Genomic DNA, 22,680 nt, shown 5'->3' with positions numbered 1-22,680 from the left:
CACACGTGTAAAAGTTTCTCTGTAGCGTATACCTGGGAGTATAATTGCTATGTTGTAAAATAGGTGTACAGTTGACCCTTGAACAACTCAGGGTTTAGAGGTGCCAACCCCCTGTGCCATCAAAAATTCACGTATAATGTTTGACTTTCTCCAAATTTAACTACTAATAATACCCTACTGTTGACAAAAAGCCTTACTCATAACATAAACATTTCAATTAACACATATTTTGCATGTTATATGTATATATGCTGTATTCTTACAATAAAGTAAGCTAGAAAAAAGAAAATATTAAGAAAGTCCTAAGGAAGAGAAAATGCATTTATAGTATTGTGCCGTGTTTATTGTTACCCTAAGTTTACATCATCTGTTTACAAGATGAAATGGCAGCTAACCACAACTACAGACCTCACTCTACAGTGTATATCAAGTAATTCAACTTTTTCTTGTAATGGCATGACTTTTCTCTGCTTCTTGGGAGCACTTCCAGAATCACTAGTGGCCCGTCGTATGGATCCCATGGTGTTATTTAAGGTTTATGGTATTGCATAAACACAATGAAAAATATGCGAGAACTGAGAGAGAGCACTTTTTATGGCAATACGCAATTTGCTGGAGAGATGAAGTGCTCATGCAGAGATAATTTTTGTCACGTGGCATTTTAGACATTTTAAGCAGCTATTGGCAATAGCTGAGTTCATTGCAATAGCAACAGGAGGTGGCTACAAAATTATTACAGTGGTACAGTACATACTACAGTTACTTTTATGCAGTTATGATTTAATACTCTGTTTGCTTATATTTCTTTTAAATGTGCATGGCATCATGTATGGTTTGTGTGTATGATTTTAACTTCATAAGAGATTGGTATATATTTTCTGGTAGTAAATAAGAAAAACTATTATCTCTGTATATTTTGTGCACTCATGACATTCCTTTTTCTTAATTTTTCAATATTTTTAGGCTAGTGCTTTGTCAGCGAGTTTTTTCAAATTGTCACAAATCTGAAATTTTTCTAATGTATTTTCTTGAAATTTACTTCATCTAAGTTGACCCACGCAATGCAGACCTGTTGTTCAGGGGTCAGCTGTATATTCAACTTAACTAGATGAACCTATATTCTTATTCAAAGTAATTACTCATATTCATCAGCAGTACATAGGAGTTCTAGTTTTTCCACATCCTCATCAACATGTGGTTTTGTCAGGCATTTATTTTTGCACTTGCATTTTGTAAAATAATATTACTGAATTGTGATTCTCAGTTTCGTTTCCCCGATTTTGATGATATTGAGTATTTTTCATATGATTATTGGCCATTTGTGTTTCTCTTTTTTTGGAAATGTCTATGTCTTTTTCATAGAGTCTTTTTTTAGTTGAGTCTTAGGAATTTGTGTATTCTCAACACTAGTATTTGGTCACTTTCATATGATCCAAATATCTTTTCTCAGTTTGTGGCTTGCCTTGTCACTCTCTTCAGTCAAACTCTAATATTTTGACTTTTCCATTTAAATATTTAATCCATCTGCAACAGCATTTGTTTATTTACTGAGGGTAAAAATCCAGTTTCTCTGTTTTTCAAATATAAAAACTTTTCCTAGTTCCATCAGTTGACATAAATCAGGTTTTCATATACGTGTGGAAAAGTTTGAGGAATTTCTTTGAGCCTCCAAAAAAATTTTAAAATCAACTTGTTAAGTTTTGGTTTTAAAAAGCAGTTGGACTTTTTCATTGGAATTGTGATGAATCAATTTGGAGAAACTGACATTTGATATCAGGTCTCCCTGCCCATAAACTTGGTATCTCACTCCATTTATTTAACTCTTATGAGTATTTTTCAACAAGTTTTGTATAATTTTCTCCATAAAGATCTTACACATCTTTTATGACTTTATTCATAGCTTCCTTACAAGACCTATTGCAACTCATTTAAAAATACATTTTCTAGGAGCCAAGTGTGGTCCAGTGATGCATGCCTGTAAACCCAGCTACTTGAGAGGGTGAGATCCAAGAATGGCTTGAGCCCAGGAGTTCAAGACTAGTCTGGGCAACCTAGTAAGACCCTGTCTCAAAAAAAAAAAAAGAAAATACATTTTTTAGTGGTGTATTGAAATGAAGTTGATATTTGGATATTGGTCTTATATCTAGCAATTTTGCTAAACTCTTTTTATTAAGTTTAATGCATTGTGTGTGTGTGTGTGTTTGTGTGTGTGTGTGTGTGTGTATATATATATATATATTTATATTTGGACTTTTTTTCTGTGAACCTAAATACTACAAATACTATTTTATTTCTTCTGTCTCAATCCATATACCTTTTATTTTTCCTTCTGATTTTCATACTTTGATAAATATGATCTCTAATCCAGTACTGATTAGAAGTGGAGATAACAGCCATTCTTGTCATGTTCATCAATTTAAAGGGAGTGCTTTTAATATTTTACCATTGAATATAGTAGTTGATGTGAGGTTTTTGATAGATGTCTTTTATCAGGTTAAAGAAGTTTCCTTCTGTTCCACTTTTGCTAAGTTTATGGAGTTTTTGTAATTACGAATGGCTGTTTGTGATAAAATGGCTGCTCAGTAATGAATTTTCTGTAGATATAAACTCATTTCAAAATAAGAGGGAAAAGAAGCTGAATCTTTATTGCCAATAAAATCTTTCCCAAGACTCTTAATAGGGTTGCCTACTTTGTTACCGGGTGTGAGGAGAACTTCTAGTATTCTATTATTATTACATGTAGTTAATAGCTTGATGAAACAAAAAGAACACTGGAAAGCTAAATCCTAATCTCATTTTGCCCTTCTTTTCACCTGAGAGAACTATTACAATTCACTTGACTCATGTGGGCCATATTGTTTTCAGCAAAATTCTCTGAAACTCAGAGACATGTGTACTGCTAGTAGCCATGTGGCTTCTTCACTTGCTTTGTTATTAATTCATCGTCATCCAGCATAATGACTTCCTCAAGCACCTTCTAGGGAGGGTAGAAAGAAGCATTAGTTACGAAACACAGTTATAAAACAAAATGATACATCTTATCATCTACAGACCTCATTGGTCATGATGTAGGGGGTCAGGAAGTCCTTTGGGTGGGGAGAAAGAAAGGAAGATTCAGACAGGATATTATATTTGAGCAGAGACTTTGGATGATGAACATTGAACCTCCTTTGTGTTCTCAGTTGTTGGCAAAGGGATCAGACTAGTCATTCCTCAGAGGTCCTTCTAACTTTGAAATTTTGTCTGTGACATCACAAATAATTTCATGCTTTTATTAAACATTTGTGTTTCTACCTCTGGCCTATGGTCCTTGGACTCTTGTTCCATAGGCTTAGGGTTATGAATGGCAAAAGAGGATCTTGGTGTTCTTTTATTAAGTAATACCAACGTATTTCACTTCTAGGATAATGACAATATTGACAATATGAATCTTGAGAGTTAATTGATTAACTTTTTGTGTTTTTATGGAATTACTCAATTGGTTATCATAAATAGATTTTGTTAAATTCCAGCCTTTATGTAATTTCTAAGCACATTTCATTTGTATGTCTTATTTCAGTGCTGGACCCAAAGGAGACAACATTTATGAATGGAGGTCAACTATATTGGGACCCCCAGGATCTGTCTATGAAGGAGGAGTGTTCTTTCTTGACATTACCTTTTCACCAGACTATCCGTTTAAACCCCCTAAGGTCAGTATGAAGTTTTCATTGACTTTTAGCAATATGGATTATATTTCTAGATACATATACTTATTCTTAAATATACATTTCTAGGGATGCATGTCTATTCTGTTGTCACAGACAGCTTCCCAGGATTGATGGTGTATAAAATGAAATAATGTAAAAAATTGTAGGTTATTCCTCCACTCCAGCTTTTTACTGATTTCATTGTTTTTTCTCCTCCTTTTTCTCCTCATTATCTCCTTTCTTTGTTACACGTTTTAATGTAACATAAAACACCATGTTTTATGGGTGAAAGTGGGGTCATAAGGTTGGGCCAGGGTGAGTACCAGAGCCCAGAAAATCAGACGTAGCCTGGAGCCAGAGCCCAAGCAAGCTAAGTGCAAGAATCGGGCTAAAGGCAGAGGAAGCTTTGCCAAGGCAAGGTTTATAGCACCAGCTATGGAGGTTTGAGTTTTGGTGCCTCTAGAGTTCAGCTGCTCACATGCAGTACACATGGACTAGTATGGAAAGTATGACCCACAGAGACTTAAAAATCGTGTTAAAAAAAATTTAGTAAAGAAGTATTTATAATAGTTCATTAATGAAACTGATTAATCAATGAAAAGTCATTTATGTTCCTGTCTGATGTGCAAGAGTGCAGTGAAATCAGAACATGAAAGAACTCTCACTTATTTAAGCCAAGGTTATATACTTCAGAAAGTCTTCACATTCTTTTCTACTGCCTACAGGTCAGATATTTGACTATTTTAAATATTATGTCATCTCCATTAGCATTTGTTCTCCACTATAGTAAAGGAAATGACCCTGAGGACACTATGTTTTGGCTACCAAGAAAGAATTCTCGTCTGGCCCTGACTTAACGTCACAATGCACAGGGACAGAAAACTTGTTTGCATTGTGGATTGGAGTAAACAATATAAAAAAACAAGAATAAGACTGGACCTTCACCATGACTTTCTATAATTCCCCTCCCTCCTCTTTTTTGCCCCTGCTCTTCCTTTCTTTCCATTGATGCTTAGATAGTGTTACCAAAGCAAAAAGTAGTAACTATAATTATATAGTAACTCAATGAGGAAACCAGGGACAGAGGAACTAAGTAAATTGTCCAGCATTATGCATCAAGCAAATTGTGGTGTAAGGATTTGAATCTGGAAAGCCTGGCTCCAAAGCCCATACTTCTTCCTACATTACACAATACATTTTATTCAAGCTGTCAGGGCTGGTGGCACTGGTGACCACCAAGAGCTTGCATTTGGTAGGTTTTCAATGACAAAGCCATAGTAAATCTAATACTTATCTTCTCCCTTTACTGGATGGGACCCTTATACCTTCCTTTTGTACTTTAGACCATCCCTTATGTCACCTGGAGTATCTGTTGTACTATGAGGAATGTAAGGACCTTTCTTTCTCAGCCTCTATGGTAAAGGATGCACAGAGTGAGGAAGGAGGAGGAAAACTCAGACCAGGCTATTGTGTTGCTTGTAAATCTGATGTGATCTGTTCCTTGAGATTAGTAGTTTCAGAAAATGTGTGGGCTTATCCTAGTTCTGAATGACAGAAATGTGTAGATTAAACAAAGCTAGAATAAGCTGGGGGGGAGAGAGTCAAATCGCATTCTTGACTTTCTTCACTGAGTCGAGCAGTCTACTGGGCATCAGCTCTGCCAACTCATTTCTTCTCCAGAACACTCCAGTAAGACTAGGATGTTCCCTTGTCACAGAGGAGGAAACATAGATGAGACTTAGAGAGGTTTTCCAAGAATGTACAACCAGGAATCTACTGAAGTCTGACTCCAGGGACCATGTACTTTCCACTGAATTATACATACTTGCCTTGGAGAAATTGACTGGTAAAAATAGGGCATGGGAGGAATGCTTTATCTGTCCTCAAATGTTTCAGGGACTATGGTGTGGGTAGGGGTTGGACTTTATCCAGGATGGTTGGATGGGACAAAAATAGAAGCGGGAGGGTGTCAGTTACCGGGAAGTAGATTTCAGTTTTTTCTGAGGGAAATCTGACCCACAGTTGGACAGTCAACTTGTGTGTAGCTCTACGCCTGAGACAGCACACTTCCCTTTACTAGGAGTGTTCAAGAAAAAACTGAGTTACTACCTGTCAAGAATTTTACTAGAAAAAATGATATCCCTCCACGTAATGAATTGGACCAGACAATCTCTAAGGAGAAAAAGAAAAGCAAACTTTGATACCTAGAACCACAATTCAAATGCACGTTTGATAGGTATCTGTGGAAAGTATTTAAAAGCAAATTATCACCTCCTAATATATCCGTTTTAGAAATCAGATTTTGTAGATAGGTTTGTTACTCAAGGGAGAAAAACTTGGAGTGTAGTGAAGGCTATTAAGTAAAACAAATACTTTATTATTAATAGTTTTGATGTAACAACTCCATGCCTTCCTAATGTCCTGTTACTGTAAATAGTACATGTTTCAAGTTGCCTTGGGTTTCTTTTATCTGCTGCTTGGTATTTTTCTCTCTTTTGCTCTTTTTTTTTTCACGTTAGCCATGCATTTTGATTCCTGCAACATTTCCCAACACACTGAAGAATGGACCAGGGAAGCAGTGGGTGTCGGGGGAATTACTTATAAGAGCAGATGCTTATAAATACATCTGATGGGCTATCTGATGGTTATTTGTGTGGATATACATACCATAAAATTAGTCCATAGCATGATTGGGTTCATGAGATATTTTTTTCCAAATTATCATAAATAGAACCTTTTATGAGTACTTCTAAACACTGTAGAGCCCAAATGTAGCTTTTAAAGGTCAGAGGAATGATTTGAGATGCCCCTTCTTGTTGCAGGAACTTTTTCACAGTAGGGCTTGATCAGGTTGAACACCATATATTCCGCTGCCCAGTTTTTTAAATCAGAGATGAGCTATTCTAGTAATTTCTTCCAGAATTTGCCTAAATTCTAATAAGGCAAGCAAAACAATTACTACCTGAGTACATAATGTTAATTAAACTTAGTATTCTAGTTTTAAACAGGTTGAGTATTAGTACTTTTCAAATGCTATATTTCAGTATAATTTTTAGTACATCGAATTTCTTATATGTTTATGCCTTTTACTTAACCTGTAGCACAATTTTACTATTTCAAAGTAGGTAAGGCATTTTACATGGTATCTTTTCTTGCATGACATTGTCGATTGCATTTGATGTCAGATCTTCAGTTGAGTACTTAACCACCAATGATAATATTATTTCTCTGGGAAAATACCTGTTTAATAGAACTCCATCTAGGAATACTACATTATGGCCAAAAAGAAAAGTGTAATGAACTGCTAGTGTGTATAAAAACTTTTTACACCTATTTATTTTTCAGTGTAGGCATATGTTTTAATGTTTTAATTCAGTATCTGTTTTTAAGGTAGAAGTTGCTTTGTTTTTTGGGGGGTTTTTTGTTGTTGTTTGGTTGGTTGGTTTGTTTTTGTTTTTGTTTTTTGTTTTGAGATAGAGTTCGCTCTTTTGCCCAAGCTGGAGTGAAGTGGCACAATCTTGGCTCACTGCAACCTCTGCCCCCTGGATTCAAGCAATTTTCCTGCCTCAGCCTCCCAAGTAGCTGGGATTACCGGCACCTGCCACCACGCTCGGCCTATTTTTTGTATTTTTAGTAGAGATAGGGTTTCGCCATGTTGGCCAGGCTGGTCTCGAACTCCTGACCTCAGGTGATCCACCTGCTTCAGCCTCCCAAGGTGCTGGATTACAACCGTGAGCCACAACGCCCAGCCAGAAGTTGCTTTGTATTTTGTTGGGGATTAGCTTTTAGATTCATAGATAATTAGTTTTTAAATTTATAGGTAATTACTCCTCAGCCAGGTGCAGTTGCTCACACTGGTAATCCCAGCACTTTGGGAGGCTGAGACAGGAGGATCATTTGAGATCAGGAGTTCGAGACCAGCCTGGCCAACATGGCAAAATCCCATCTCTACTAAATACAAATATTCTCTGGGCGTGGTGACTCACACCTGTAATTCCAGGTTCTCGGGAGGCTGAGGCATGAGAATTACTTGAACCCAGGAGGCAGAGGCTGCAGTGAGCTGAGATCACACCACTGCACTTCAGCCTGGGGGACGGAGCAAGACTCCATCTCTAAATAAATAAATAAATAAATAAATAAAATTACTCCTCAAAGTGCTCAAAATCTGTACTTTATTTTAAAAGTTTAATATGTATTTTAATGTTATTCATTTTGCAGCCTACATATTTGTTATATAATTAAAAAACTATTGCAGATAAGCAAAAGGGAAAAAATTTGCCTGTAATCTCCCCCAAACTGATTATTCATGCTGTTTAGGTATATCTGTTTTAAGACTTTTGTTTCCTTCATTTGTATCATATACATATAAATATGTACACTTACATGCCTGTACATATACATACCTAAACACACATACACCTTTTTACAAAAATTGGGCCATACTCCCCATGGCTTCATGATTACTTTGTAATCTAATGGTTTATTTTTATCCAGTGCCATATATATTTCCAGTAAACATTTAGTTGTGTTACAGTTATAAAGGCTGCCTAGTATTCCGTTGTATAAATATACCAAAATTTAATCACTTTCATGTGGCTGAACAATTAGGTTCTTCTCATTGCTTCTGTTTTAATCAGTGATGTGATGTACATTCCTGTAATTACACATTTTTATACTTTCATGATTTTCTCAGGTTAAATTTGTTGATGTGGAATTTCTGGGTAAAGAGTTTGCACATATTTATAGAGTTTTGGGTAACTATTGACAAATCGTGCTCTAGAAAAATTGTATCAGTTTACGTCGTGACCATCAACGTGACAGTGTAGAACTTCCCTACACTCCCCTCAGCTTTTAGGATTTTAAGTCTTTTTTACTGGCAGTAGATAAAAAGTCATATCTTGTGGTTGCATTAATTTACATTTATTTGACTACCTGTGAAATTTATGACAGTTTTCATGTATACTGTTATCCTATCTCATTATTTCTTTTCGTGAATAATATAAAAAACATTTTATCTTAAAAGTCTTACATCAAATAAAATTAACAAAGATGCTTGAAGAATTCAGAAACTAATGGAATATATTATGTTGGGGTTTTTTTCTACCAAAAACACTTTGAAAATATTGTGACACTCTGTGTCTAATGTTTCTGTTTCAGACATTCTTTCTTTTTTTTTTTTGAGACAGGGTCTCACTCTGGGGCCCAGGCTGGAGTGCATTGACGTGATCATGGCTTACTGCAACCTCCACCCAGTCTCAAGCTATCCTTTCATGTCAGCCTCCCAAGAGGCTGGCACTACAGGCACACACCACCACACCTGGCTAATTTTTGTTTTTTGGGTTTTTTTTGTAGAGAGAGGGTTTTGCCATGTTGCTCAGGCTGGTCTTGAACTCCGGGGCTCGAGCAATCTGCCCACTTTGGCCTTCCAAAGTGCTGGGATTACAGGCATGAGCCACTGCCGCTGGCCTGTCTTAGAAATTCTAATGACTTACATCCTCACTAAGGACTCATGTTAGGTAACAGGTCAGATGTTTGTCTTTTCAGTAGAAATGCATAGGGGTAACGCATTTTTAATTTAGCTTTGTCTGTCTCCCTGTGCATCTGTACATGACATAAAAAATAAGTGTTCATTCTAAATAGATTTGAAATTAGGTAGGTGAGAGAGTCACTCATGTTTGTTTTTTATTTTCAGTATTTCAGGCAACTTATGCACAGGTTAGACATGCTGTGTCCATGTTCCTGGAAAACACTGTTTTCTTTGGTAATGGCAAGAAGATAGTATCTCCTGGTGATAAAATTTGTGCCTCAGGTGTTTTATAAAACAAGACAAAAAATTACACACATCAATAAAGTGTCTGTAAGTGAAATTAAGAATGATATTCAAAATCTTTTTAAATATAATTTGTTCTTTCAGTACAAATTTTAGCAAGTACATTTTAAGATCCTAGAGATCAATTCAGAGCATATCAGTTTATGGGTTTGTTTGTTGTTATTTTATATAAAGTCTAACTATGGGCTGCTTACTAATGTCAGCTAATGCTGAAGGCCTTAACTGCTTTTGAAAAGTGAAATAGATGGGGTCTTCAGGTTTTCAAAATCTGTATTTTTCTCTTTAGATTTTAACCTTAAATTGACAGGTCATGGCTACTCATAAATAAGGTAGCTAACTAGTTACAATAAGAAGCAGTGATATTCAGCATCTGAAAGCCAGAGAGAGATCTGTAACTGAAGTTCAACAATGAGTTCCACAACTGCACCCTTACTAGATTATTATTATGTACTTGTTTTTATTGTTAATGCTGCTACTCAAAGAAGAAAGATGAATGTGTTTCCCAGAATTTTCAGTAAGAGCAGTGATTTATGTGTGTAAACCCAGCTACCCATTCATTTACTCCAGCCTTGGTTAGAGAACATGCAATTGTCATGAAGTAACATGAATTGACTTGTTTTTAACCTGAGTTCTTGCATTCATATAAAGCTTGGCCATGGAGCAAGTTCTTTCTTACATTTTGAATTACCTATTTGACATCTCTAGTTGAACATCCAGTAGTCATCTCAAACCTAACAAATCCAGAACCAAATGATTGATTACCCCATTCCACATCAGCCATACCGGCTCCTCTAGTTTTCCCCATATCAATGAATGTCAGGTCTATTTTTCCAGTTGCTAAAACTAAAAACCTTACATTCATTCTTGACTCCTTTCACACATCTAGCCAGACCCAGTCCCACTGGCTCAATCTTGAAAATAAATCTAGAATCCAAACATTTCTCACCACCTTTCCCTAGAAACTCTTTGGTGCAAACCACCGTCAACTGTTCTCCTCCCTCAGATTATTGTGGAAATCTCCTATGTGGTCTTCCTGGTTCCACCCTTGTCCCTTCAACAGTACACCCCATACGCTGAAAGATTCCTTTTTTATTTTTTTGCCTGGAATAGAGTAGTGTGATCTCAGCTCACTGCAACCTCCGCCTCCCAGGCTCAAGCAGTCTTCCCACGTCAGCCTCCCAAATGGCTGGGACCACAGGCATTTGCCACCATGCCCGGCTAATTTTGTATTTTTGATAGAGGTGGGGTTTCGCCATGTTGCCCAGGCTGGTCTCGAACTCCTGAGCTCAAGCAATCCGTCCGCCTCAGCATTCCAAAAGTGCTGGGATTACAGGCGTGAGCTACCACGCCCAGTCTAAAGCTTCCTTCTATAGTGTGTCAGATTATGTAAATTATTTGCTTAAACCCTTCAGTGATTCCCAGCTCCTGAATAAAAGCCTGTAAAACCATATAGAACCACTCCATCCACAGAATAGTTTTCAAAGTTGCCAGCCATCATTTTTTTACTCAAATACTCAAAGCATGCTTCTTCACAAGCCTTTCCGTTTAATCTTCCTTCTGCTTGCATTTGTATGCCACCCAGAAATTCACATGACTCACTTCATTTCTCCCTTGATGTCTCTGCTCAAATGTCACCTTTTCAGAGAGGTTCATGGATGACAAATTCCAACCTCCTTAGGTTCCCTATAAACTTCCTCAAACTTCCTCACAACCACTACTATACTTGATTTTTTGCTATAGCACCTCTCCGTCTTGGTGTTATATATTTCTTTGTTTATTTATTATGTTTCCCTTTCCTCAATTAGCATGTAAGCTCAATGAGCACAGAAACTTTGTCTATTTTGATGTCACTCCTTTAATCTCGTCCATATAGAACAATACCTGGTGATTCAGTAGGCAGCCAATAAAAATTTGTTGAATTAGTTAAATGCATGTAACTGTGCCATAAGCAAAATGTTTATTACCCCCCACTTCATGGATCAGAAAACTGAGTTCCATGGACGTTAAGTTGCGCACAGGCCACAAAGGAAGTAGGTAGCAGAACCAGAACCTAAACCCAGTTCTAAACTGAGCCTTTTATCTCCAATTATAGAGAAGGTTTAGATTGCTTATATCCCTGGAAGAAGGAATACTTGTTCCTGGATCATACACTCTGGTATAAATTAATTGTATCACATTATTCTCCAACCCAAGTATTTTTGAGGGGAGAGAAAAGACAGTATGAGGAGGAAAGAATGTTAGAAGAGATTTTGTGTGCCTTTCTGTTTTGCCAGGAATCCTCTTTCCAAAGACACTGGGGGCTTTTCTCCAATATGTTTCTAATTCACAGACTGAGGTGTTATAACTACATTAAATAATAAATATTGATTTCTGGATTTTGCCAGCTTTAAAGAAGTTACTTCACATTTCACAGATCATTTTCACATTTAACTAGTGTCAGAACGGCCTTGTATCCTCAATATCATGACCGGGCTGTCATAGGATTGCTTACATCACATGAGTCAGTTTTTCTTTTTGGTCCATTCTCCTTTTGGTAAACTTTTAATAATGGCATGCTATCCTTAAATGTTGTGTGAAATTCCAAAATGAATGTGATGATTAAAAATTGATCAAAATGGTGTCATTGTCTTTGTGCTTTTAAAACAATGCACATTATATCTGTGTGTCCAGCCACCACCTACAACTACCACCAATTTAGTAATTACTAAGAAGTAGGATTGGGTTTTGTTTTCAGGGCAAAGAATACCAACTTTATTGTAAGCCAAATTAAATATGCCTATAAACTAATAGGAAATCAGCCTTTTGGCTGACAGGAAGTTTAATTTAGCCATATTTTGGGATGAGATACCTTTGTTCCTAGCTTTCTATAGTCAAATGCAGTTCACTAATTTTAAAGAAGGACCTGTAGTTTATTATTGTCTCCTGAGATGCTTATTGCTCAAGCCAGCTTAATTTTTCAGGTTGAATCAACTCAACCAACTGTATGTTCGCAAAGGCCTTGAAGAGGTGGTGGTGAATCAGCCACTCTGATATCTACTGACACACCCCTATAAGAGCCCTGCCATAAAGGTGGAGGTTTCAAACAAGTATTTTACTGTGCTTCTCCGTGCCTTGGAGTTCCTATCTCTGTGAATGTGACCGTACTCTAAATGGAAGTTTGTGTTGGTTGATATTACTATCAGCATAACTGGAAGGGGTAGATAGGCCTAAATTCCTTCACGATGGATGTTCTTCTGCGGAGAAGTTGTGAACAGGGGAGACTGAAGTGAGACATTCAGAAGCTTGGAAAATGAGGATCTTCTTTGCCTTCAGGGCTCAGAAAAGGTTCAACTCACTTACCAAAGAGGGGTGACTTTTCTAAGGAAAGATTCACAGATGACACAAGTGATACCCTCCCCTCACGTGAGTTTTTTGAAGAGAGAAGGGTAGGGTAACTCCTCCAGGTATAGTCTTCAGTATCCCAAACATCAAAGGGTCCCATAATACAGTGAACACTGGAAACTCTGAGAGAAACACTCTAAACACATAAAATTTAAGGACAGTAAAGTGATACTGGAAGAAATATTCTTGTAAAGAGGAAAACCTTCTGTAGTACTAAGCCAGATGAAGCTTCAGTTTTGGCATTTTCTGAACCTCGTAGGAAAGGGCTTTTATGGAACCAGATCAAGACATGGAACAGACACACTGTGTTGATTATCTGTAAATTTGAAAACAAATTATATTTCATTGTCCACTTGAGAGATGGGATGGGGAAATAATATTCTACATGTAATGAAAAAAAGTATAATATTCTCCACTTTATTTAAATACGTTACTTGCTTAGATAGTTATTTGTGACGTTATTTTGTTCAAGCTGGGATACAGTAGGCAGGTCTGAGTTCATTTCTAAGACTGCCTGCCAAATATCAATCCCTTTATGGCAAGTGATCAAATTTCCTTGATTTTTTCTTGTTTTAATATTTTTTTTATTATACTTTTAGTTCTAGGGTACATGTGCACAGCGTGTAGGTTTGTCACATATGTATACGTGTGCCATGTTGGTGTGCTGCACCCATTAACTCGTCCTTTACATTAGGTATATCTCCGAATGCTATCCCTCCCCCCTCCCCCCACCCCACAACAGGCCCTGGTGTGTGATGTTCCCCTTCCTGTGTCCATGTGTTCTCATTGTTCAGTTCCCACGTACGAGTGAGAACATGAGGTGTTTGGTTTTTTTGTCCTTGTGATAGTTTGCTGAGAATGATGGTTTCCACCTCCATGCATGTCCCTACAAAGGACAGGAACTCATCATTTTTTATGGCTGCATAGTATTCCATGGTGTATATGTGCCACATTTTCTTAATCGTGTCTATCATTGTTGGACATTTGGGTTGGTTCCAAGTCTTTGCTATTGTGAATAGTGCCGCAATAAACATACAATTTTTTCTTTTCATTAGAGTTGGAGCAGGATCTCTCAGTAAGGTAGCAGCCTCTTAGAGATTTGTTCAAGGAGGTCTAAAGAAAATGAGACAGAGAGAAATGAATGTTCCTAGTTTCCAGCTGTCCAAGAGAAGAGTCAGTACATGATCATGGCTTATTGATGAATTAGAGAAGATAGGACCACCTGTCCTTTCACAGGTGTGGTGCAGGTCTTGTCCTGCCAAAAATAAGGAGAAACAAAGTCAGACAGTCAACAAAAATTATAAATAAAATGCATCTAGGGAGCTGGGCATGGTGGCTGATGCCTGTAATCCCAGCACTTTGGGAGGCCGAGGTGGGCGGATCACTTGAGGTTAGGAGTTTGAGACCAGCCTGACCAACATGGTGAAACCCTGTCTCTACAAAAAATACAAAAATTAGCCAGGCTTAGTGGCACACGCCTGTAATCCCAGCTGCTTGGGAGGCTAAGGCATGAGAATTGCTTGAACACAGGAGGTGGAAGCTGCAGTAAATCAAGATCACGCCACTGCACTCCAGCCTTGGTGACAAAGTGAGACTGTCTCAAAAAAAAAAAAAAGATAAAATAAAATGGATCTAGGATCAGACTAAGTTATTCATACTGATTCATATAAGCATAGCTATTCTAACCCATCAGGTGAATTTTTCTTATGGTATCAGTATGTTAGCTGTTAACAGAGACCTGCCAAAAATTCTTGTAGGTTGGTTGCTTTTTTAAATACCTATTTTAAGGCTCATTTATAAAGCAGAGGTTTATTGAGCCCCTACTACTTTCCAGGCTCTTGATATATAAAGATGAGTAAGATACAGCCCTGGAAGCATGGAGACAGAAAGAACAATTAGGGGCTGACACAATAGTTCAGCCCAGAAAAGAATTAAGGCTCAGCTGTGAAGATAAAAACAAGGAGAGTAATGTATAAATTATTTTCTCATTCCATTACTCAGTAGTCATATATGTACCATGCAGTGGTCTAGATACTGAACATAGAGAAGTGAGCAATGGCATGCCCCATCTTGCATAGAATTTACATTCAAGATATGATAGAATAGGATTTTTTCAACTTTAACCCAGCTGACATTTTGAGCAAGATAATACTTTGTAGTAAAGGGCTACCCTTTGTATTGTAGAATACATAGCAGCATCCCTGATCTCTAACCACTAAATGCCAATAGCAATCTCCCCTATCCCTCATTGTGACAACAAAAATTTCTCCAGACGTTGCCAAGTATATCCTGAAGGAGGGGATCACCCTGTTGAGAACCACTGTGTTAGCACTGACATCCATATCTACTGGTGACTAGTTTGAAACATCAGGAAGAGGACTCTCTGGTTTCTGATCTAAATGACCAGTAGGGATATGTTGCCTGTGAGGAACTTATGGGACACCTGAGTGGGAAGTGCAGAAATGTTCAGCCGACAGCTTAATAGATCTGGAGTTCAGGTGAGTCATATGAGCTAGAGGTACTGATTTGGGAGTTAGCAGACACAGATTTGGGTGTTAAAACCCTAGATAGAATAAATGACCTCACCTAGAGAAATAGGCAATTTTCAACCCAAACTGAATTTTTGAACCTATAAATTTCCAGAATGGGTTTTCCAAAGGAAAGGAATGATAACTGAATAAACTAACAAAGCTGATGTTCTCTTTTTCTTTAAGTTCTCACTGTTTAGGGATTGGAAAGTTATTTTCCATATAGAGTATTGTTGCTAGAAAGCTTATACAATAATACCTCATAAAATATCATGCTTTTATTACAAGGAAAAAACCTCATTTGTTGTTAATAAATTATATAAATTAATTTTCTCACAAGTGCCTAAATCAGGCCTAAAGTAAGTCAAAATAATTACCTGTAGTTGCAGTGGCCTTCTGCAGGGCAATGGACTAAATAACTTTTTTTAAGCTCCTCTTGAGCCTTTGGTTTCAGTTTTAATGGAACTAAAACTTAGAATAAGTAATGTGATTAGGATTACATAGCTAATAAGGCCCGGGTCAGGATTAGAACTCCTGACCTCCTAATTTCCAGTCCTGCAGCCCCTACTCTTCACACCTGAACTAACTGAGCTATGAAGTGATCTTGGTAAGTGCACAGTATTTCAGTTTTTTGCCTACAGCCTTTCTTTTCTTTCCTGCCTGCCTTCCTTTTTTTAAAAATTTTTTTATTTATTTTCTTATTTTTGTCTTTTTGAGACAGTCTCACCCTGTCACCCAGCCTGGAGTGCAGTGGCACAATCTCAGCTCACTGCAGCCTCAACCTCCAGGGCTCAAGTGATTCTCCCACCTCAGCCTCCCAAGTAGCCAGGACTACAGGCATGTGCCACCGCGCCTAGCAAATTTTTTTGATTTCTGAAAGAGATTAGGTCTCACTATGTTGTCACAGGCTGATCTCAAACTCCTGAGCTCAACCAATCCTCCTGCGTTGGCCTCCCAAAGTGCTAGTATTACAGGCATGAGCCACTGCACCCAACCAGCCATACTTTAGGTCATTCTTGTGTTCTTTTCTGTAGTCCCTTTTGCCTCTATTTTTGTGGAGAATTAAGGTTAAATACGGTTTTTTGTTTGGGCACTTACCAAGTTGTATATCTGCGTATAGACTGCGCTCGGTGGCTCAGGTCTGTAATCCCAGCACTTTAGGAGGCCAAGACGGCCAGATCACCTGAAGTCAGGAGTTCAAGACCAGCCTGCCTAACATGGTGAAACCCCATCTCTACTAAAAATACAAAAATTAGCCAGGCGTGGTGGCGCACGCCTGTAATTCTAGCTACTGAGGAGGCCAAGGCACGAGAATTGCTTGAACCCAGGAGGCAGAGGTTGCAGTGAGCCAAGATCATGGCAGAGCAGGACCCTGACCATACATACATACATGCATACATACATACATAAAAACTTAAAATATCTGTATATGTACAGTATACCATATATACTATATATTTATGTTTCCCCCATGCTTGGCCACTAATGCATTTTAAACTCTATCTCTGTGGATAAAACATTACAGTAGTTTGTTCAACAAGAAAATAATATATAAAGCAATGTGTTTATTTCAGGTTATTTCCAGTTTATTTTCTTCATTTCTTTTTTATTTTCTCTCTTCCAGACATCACTACTTCTTGTAGTGATTTGCTTTTAAAACCAAACTATTTTTCTTTTTAAATTAGTTTTAAATAGGTAGTGTATATACACAGTAAAAAGTTCAAACAGCACAAAAGGTTGGCAGTCCTCCTCATTGCCCAGCATTCCCATTACCTTCCCAAAGATATCTTTTATTCTGCATTTACTTTTTGCATTTACCATCTTGAAGATTATCCCATATTTGTATGTGTAGATCTTTGTTAGAATCACATAATATTATATTGAACAAGTGTACCCTAAGTTTTCCTGTGATTGACATACAGGGTTTTTTTTTTTAATCTTTTGTCATCACAAATAATGTTTCACTGAATATCTTTGTACATACTGTCTTTGTGGACTTGTGCAAGTATATCCGTGGGATAAATTCCTAGAAGTGGAATTACTGGGACTAATGATGTATGCATGTTCAATTTTAATGGATTCTGCCCAGATTGCCCTCCAAAGAAGCTATACAAAGTTACACTCCCAACTTAGGCACACCTGCCTCTTTTCCTACATCCTTATCAATGCTGTGTGACATCAAATATTTGATCTTTATGAATCTGATATAAATAAAAGAATATTTATAATTGCTTTCTCTCATTATAAGTAAAATAATACCTTTTCATGTGTCCAGAATTTGGACTTTTTCTTACTGAAAATAAATGTACACTTTTTCTTATTGAAAGAGTGTGAAGAGTTTCTATATAGAAGCCTATGGATGTAGTATTTTCATCTGTAGAAAGAGGCTTAACAGTCTCTAAGTTTCCTTTCACATCTTTAACTGTCAGTGATTTGTCACTGCCCTGCTTAAAACTCTTCAGTGGCTTCCTGTTGCACCTTGAAGAAAATCCAAACTTCTTTGTCTTAGAAGGCCCTACGTGATCTCTCTGCCTGCCTCACCACATGCAGGCCCTCCTAGGCCTCCTTTTTGACCTTATGATTTGCCAGTACATTTGACTGGAACATGTTTGATCCAGTTCTTCATGTGGTCAATACCTTCTCATTGTTCAGGACTGTTCAGAGTTAGATCCTGAGAGGTATATTTTCTGACCACCTTCTATAAACAGTGCCACAGTAGTTGTTTCTGTCACATCAACCTGATGATTTCTTTCTCACATTACCCTCTAAGATCCAAAGACCTTATGTGTCTTACAGTACCTGGCAGATATGATTGATGAAGCAAATGAATATTCATTTTGCCTGTGTGTCCTTAACACTTCTGAAATCTGTTTTGCCCTGTTGGTTTGTAGTACTGAAATATTGTGCAGTGTGTATGTGTTTTCATTCTCATTCTCCCATATCTAATCATATCTAATTCTCATACCTGGAAGGTAGGGCCTTGCTTTTCTCTGAAGATGCCTGCCATAAAGGCATCTAGTAGACCCAGTAGAAAGTAATATTTTATTATTATTATTTATTTATTTTTGAGATGGTGTGTCAGTGCCTGACTGCATGAGAAATGACAAATGGAAGGAGGCTGAGCAGACAATTTCGAGAAAGCACAAAAAAGTGGTTAAAGAATTTCATCAAGCTGAGACAAGGAGAAATTTCTTAGGAGTCTGGTCAAATAGAGGGGTTTCATTCAAACAAAAAGCCAAGGGGATTAAGAATTGAGACCGCAATACTGAATTGGTGAACTCCGAGAATGTAATAAAACTATACTAATGAAAAATAAGACTTAATGATTACGCAATAGATAAGGAGTAGGAATAAACTGCAGTTTGTCTTCAGTTTCAGTGCTGGGTCAAAATCTGCTGTTAGGTTTGATTTTGATCTTGGCCTTTGGAAGACCAAATAGCTGAATTTCTGATTAATCATTTCCATCATCTCTGAACCTGGCATGATCAATGATTGTATGATTTGTACTAAAAAACTGACCTTCATGTTTTCTGAAGCTTACTCTCAAATAGTTGTAGGGACAAAATAAACTTGGGGTGGGTGTGTGTGTGTGTGTGTGTGTATGTATGTATATATATAGAGAGATACACATATATATATATATAGAGAGAGAGAGAGAGAGAGAGAGATAAAGCAGATTTGGCAAGCTGTTAACAGTTGGTGAGTCTGTTTACTATAGGTTCGAATTTTTTTAATAAGTTGAAAAACAATGAAAAGCAAAGTGAAGTAGGAGATATTTCCTCCTGCAGGTGTACACACACGTGTAAATACCTAACATTTGGAGCACTGTTGTTGAACAAACAGAGTGGCAAGGAAGGCTTTCTTAAGGAAGTATTATTTAGCTGGTGCATGATGGATGATAGGATTTCAATAGGAAGGAGAGACAAGATAGGTTTATCAAGCTACAGAATGACAATGTTTTTAAATATGAAAAATGCAAGCCCTCCCTCCTCCTTGGCCATGGATACCATCTCCTCCTGGCAATTCGATTAGTATGGGTGTATAACCAGCATATACTCCCTGTAAAAATTAGAGAGACACTTGAAATTTTAATACATTCTCAGTAATTAAAAACATATAAAAGTGGTATAAAAATTTAAAGGGCAAGATGCAGTGGCTAACGCCTATAATCCCAGCACTTTGAGAGGCTGAGGTGGGAGGATCGCTTGAGGCCAGAAGTTCCAGACAGATCTGGACAACATAGTGAGATTGTATCTCTACAAAAAGAGAAAACTAGCCAAGCATGGAAGCTCACACCTGTAGTCTCAGCTACTCAGGTGGCTAAGGCAGCACTTGAGCCCAGGAGTTGGAGATAGCAGTGAGCTATAATCATGCCACTATACTCCAGCCTGGGCAACGGAGGGAGACCCTGTGTCTAAAAAACAACAAAAATTAAAAAGAAGCAACCAGATTAATGTTTCTTAAGAGAACATTTCTTGCGTCATTCCACACCAAAAAAGACGTTGAAGTACATGTGCATGCTTTGAAAGGTAACCTGCAGGTGGAAATTCAGAAACAGTTGTGTCTTGGATACCAGTTACACTGTTCTGTTACTGTATTTCTAGATACATAGTTTAAGAACAACTTTTTTCCCTCAGAAGGTTGTGTGAGCAACAAATACAAGCAAAAATATTAGGGGTAGAAACAATATATATCAGAGCAATAGCATTGTTTGTTATAAAAATATTCAAAGCACCTTCTTAGAGCAGTGCATAAAACTTGAGTTTGTGAGATTGCTTCAGTGAAATTGCATTATAACTGTAAACCACATCTGTGAAACAGATTGTTGAAAGAGATAATGTTTTTACCTTACTCAGTTGGTATTAGAGAAGAAAAGCCTAATAACACTATGGCAACAGGCTCTGATACCAGCAGTATCTATAACAAAAAATATCTTGTTCCTCCACTAGGCTCAGTATAAAGTAAGCAGATGTATATTACAGCAGTCAACAGTGTTTAGAAAATACTATTCCAGCAGTGTAATATCAAAGTGAAGATGTAATTCTTAAATATTTTTCATAGTGAAAGTGTAATAATTTGAAATTTGAATAAAAAAATTTATTTCTTGTATCCTCTGTTCTTAACCTTTTTAATAGATTTATTTTTATGGCCATTAAAGGATGTTACTTCCAACCAGCCTAAAAGTATTTTACTACGTGACTGTATAAACTAATGATACAGGTTTTTAGTACATACCTGAGAAATGAGTCATATTAATTTAGAGTTTTACAACATCTAACTAAAGCCATCCATCTAATTGTGGGACCTCTAGATATGTGTCCTTTAACACCTTAGAACATACCAGCTTCATGATGAACATGACCACTTTACTATGATGATATATTAGTTTTTACTTCAAACAAAACTGATTATTTCTGTCCTTTAATACCACTAGATAATTTTGACTAAAATAGGAAGAAATAAGTGAAACACTGACCAATACAGGCCTTTGGAGAAAGTACATTCTTCTAATATTGTCAGAACAAAAGTCCATGAATCTTCTTTTAAAGGAAAAAAGCATAGTTAGTCTTTTCTACCCAGACATCCCAGCTTTTTAAATTATTTGAACTGTTTATTTGAAGTAGACACAATGTAGTGATATGTGCCATGCTTCTGGAATTTCTATGAGTTTTATTTTCTAATATGAAGAATTAATGAAATATTTAAAATCTCAACTCTGCAATTAATATTTAAGACTTATAATCCCTATCGACTAAAATACTAATCACAAGACTTTTTAAATTGCCCTAAATCAAAATTTGAATGACAAAGCACATTTCCCTTTATAAGCTTTACACATCTCTCCATTGACACTTCCCATCTCAGACTCCCAAAAAGAAGGCACTGTAAACCTAACTGTTGAAACATCAGAAGCTCTCAATCACTTGTCATTTTTAATTATGGTATGTGTGTCCTCCTTTCAAATGTAAATATTCTGTGTTTTTCCAGTTAATTTGTTTATTGAACAAATACATGTCAATATCCTCTTTCCTGGAGGGTATAAAAATCAGTATCAGAGATAATCCCCGTCCTTATATAAATTTGTTCCCTTTGTAAATAAACATTTTTGCTAGCCTATCTACAAAAAACGTATTTCTGAAATCTTTATTTAGCTGTACATACAACTATCCGTTTTGTAAAATGAAGTTGGCACTATTTATTTAAAAAGCCACATGTGGTGCAATTGTTTGCTTTTAAAAGGTGGTATTGTTATACCACAGCAGACAATTTTCTACTAGATAGAAAATTTCAAAGATAAATGTTGCAAATTATAGGGAAAGGAAAACAGCGGCCTAGAGTGTTTATTTAAGATAGTACTTCAGATTTCTTTTAGGGACAGGAGATTCAGGAAACAGGAATAAAACATTAGAAAATGGGAATTTCTTTTTTCACACAATTCTGAATCATTCTTATTCCCCCTACTCCCTACTCTTCCTTTTTTCTTTTTCCTTGTTTTTATCAGATACATTTCCACACAGCTTTAAGGAAAATTAACCCATTTTTTTTAGAGCAGTAGTCTTACAGAGAATATTGGAGGGGAAGAGATAAACCCGAAAGAACAGGCTTTGGAAGCCTTGGAATGTGAATGAACAAGATAACCTAGAAGGTGGAAGTGGAGACTGAAGAAATCATGTCAGAAATCATAGAGTGGTAGCAGAGATTAGATATGGACAAGTGGCGAATAGAGAAGAACAGGAGAGAGATTGCCTGGGATAAAAGAAATAATAAGAGCTATCTATGACAAACCCACAGCCAATGTCATACTGAATGGGCAAAAACTGGAAGCATTCCCTCTGAAAACTGGCACAAGACAGGGATGCCCTCTCTCACCGCTCCTTTTCAACATAGTGCTGGAAGTTCTGGCCAGAGCAATCAGGCAGGAGAAGGAAATAAAGGGTATTCAATTAGGAAAAGAGGAAGTCAAATTGTCCCTGTTTGCAGATGACATGATTGTATATCTAGAGAACCCCATTGTCTCAGCCCAAAATCTCCTTAAGCTGATTAGCAACTTCAGCAAAGTCTCAGGATACAAAATTAATGTACAAAAATCACAAGCATTCTTGTACACCAATCACAGACAAACAGAGAGCCAAATCATGAGTGAACTCCCATTCACAATTGCTTCAAAGAGAATAAAATACCTAGGAATCCAACTTACAAGGGATGTGAAGGACCTCTTCAAGGAGAACTACAAACCACTGCTCAATGAAAT

At 37.0% G+C, this 22,680-nt stretch overlaps 1 protein-coding gene across 3 annotated transcripts in view; it reads left to right on the top strand.

Annotated features, from left to right (window-relative positions):
* UBE2E2 (ubiquitin conjugating enzyme E2 E2) overlaps positions 1-22,680 on the top strand; it is a 388,450-nt gene that overhangs the window by 281,866 nt on the left and 83,904 nt on the right. For all 3 annotated transcript variants that reach the window (XM_032162302.2, XM_032162303.2, XM_032162304.2), the window contains exon 4: positions 3,560-3,692. In XM_032162302.2, coding sequence (XP_032018193.1) covers positions 3,560-3,692 — 133 coding nt within the window. The remainder of the gene's footprint in view (positions 1-3,559; positions 3,693-22,680) is intronic.

Source organism: Hylobates moloch, unplaced genomic scaffold (assembly GCF_009828535.3).
Source record: "Hylobates moloch isolate HMO894 unplaced genomic scaffold, HMol_V3 SCAFFOLD_8, whole genome shotgun sequence".
NCBI classification, from domain to species: domain Eukaryota; kingdom Metazoa; phylum Chordata; class Mammalia; order Primates; family Hylobatidae; genus Hylobates; species Hylobates moloch.
Note: the sequence above shows the minus strand (reverse complement) of the source record. Positions and strands in the feature narration are given on the sequence as shown.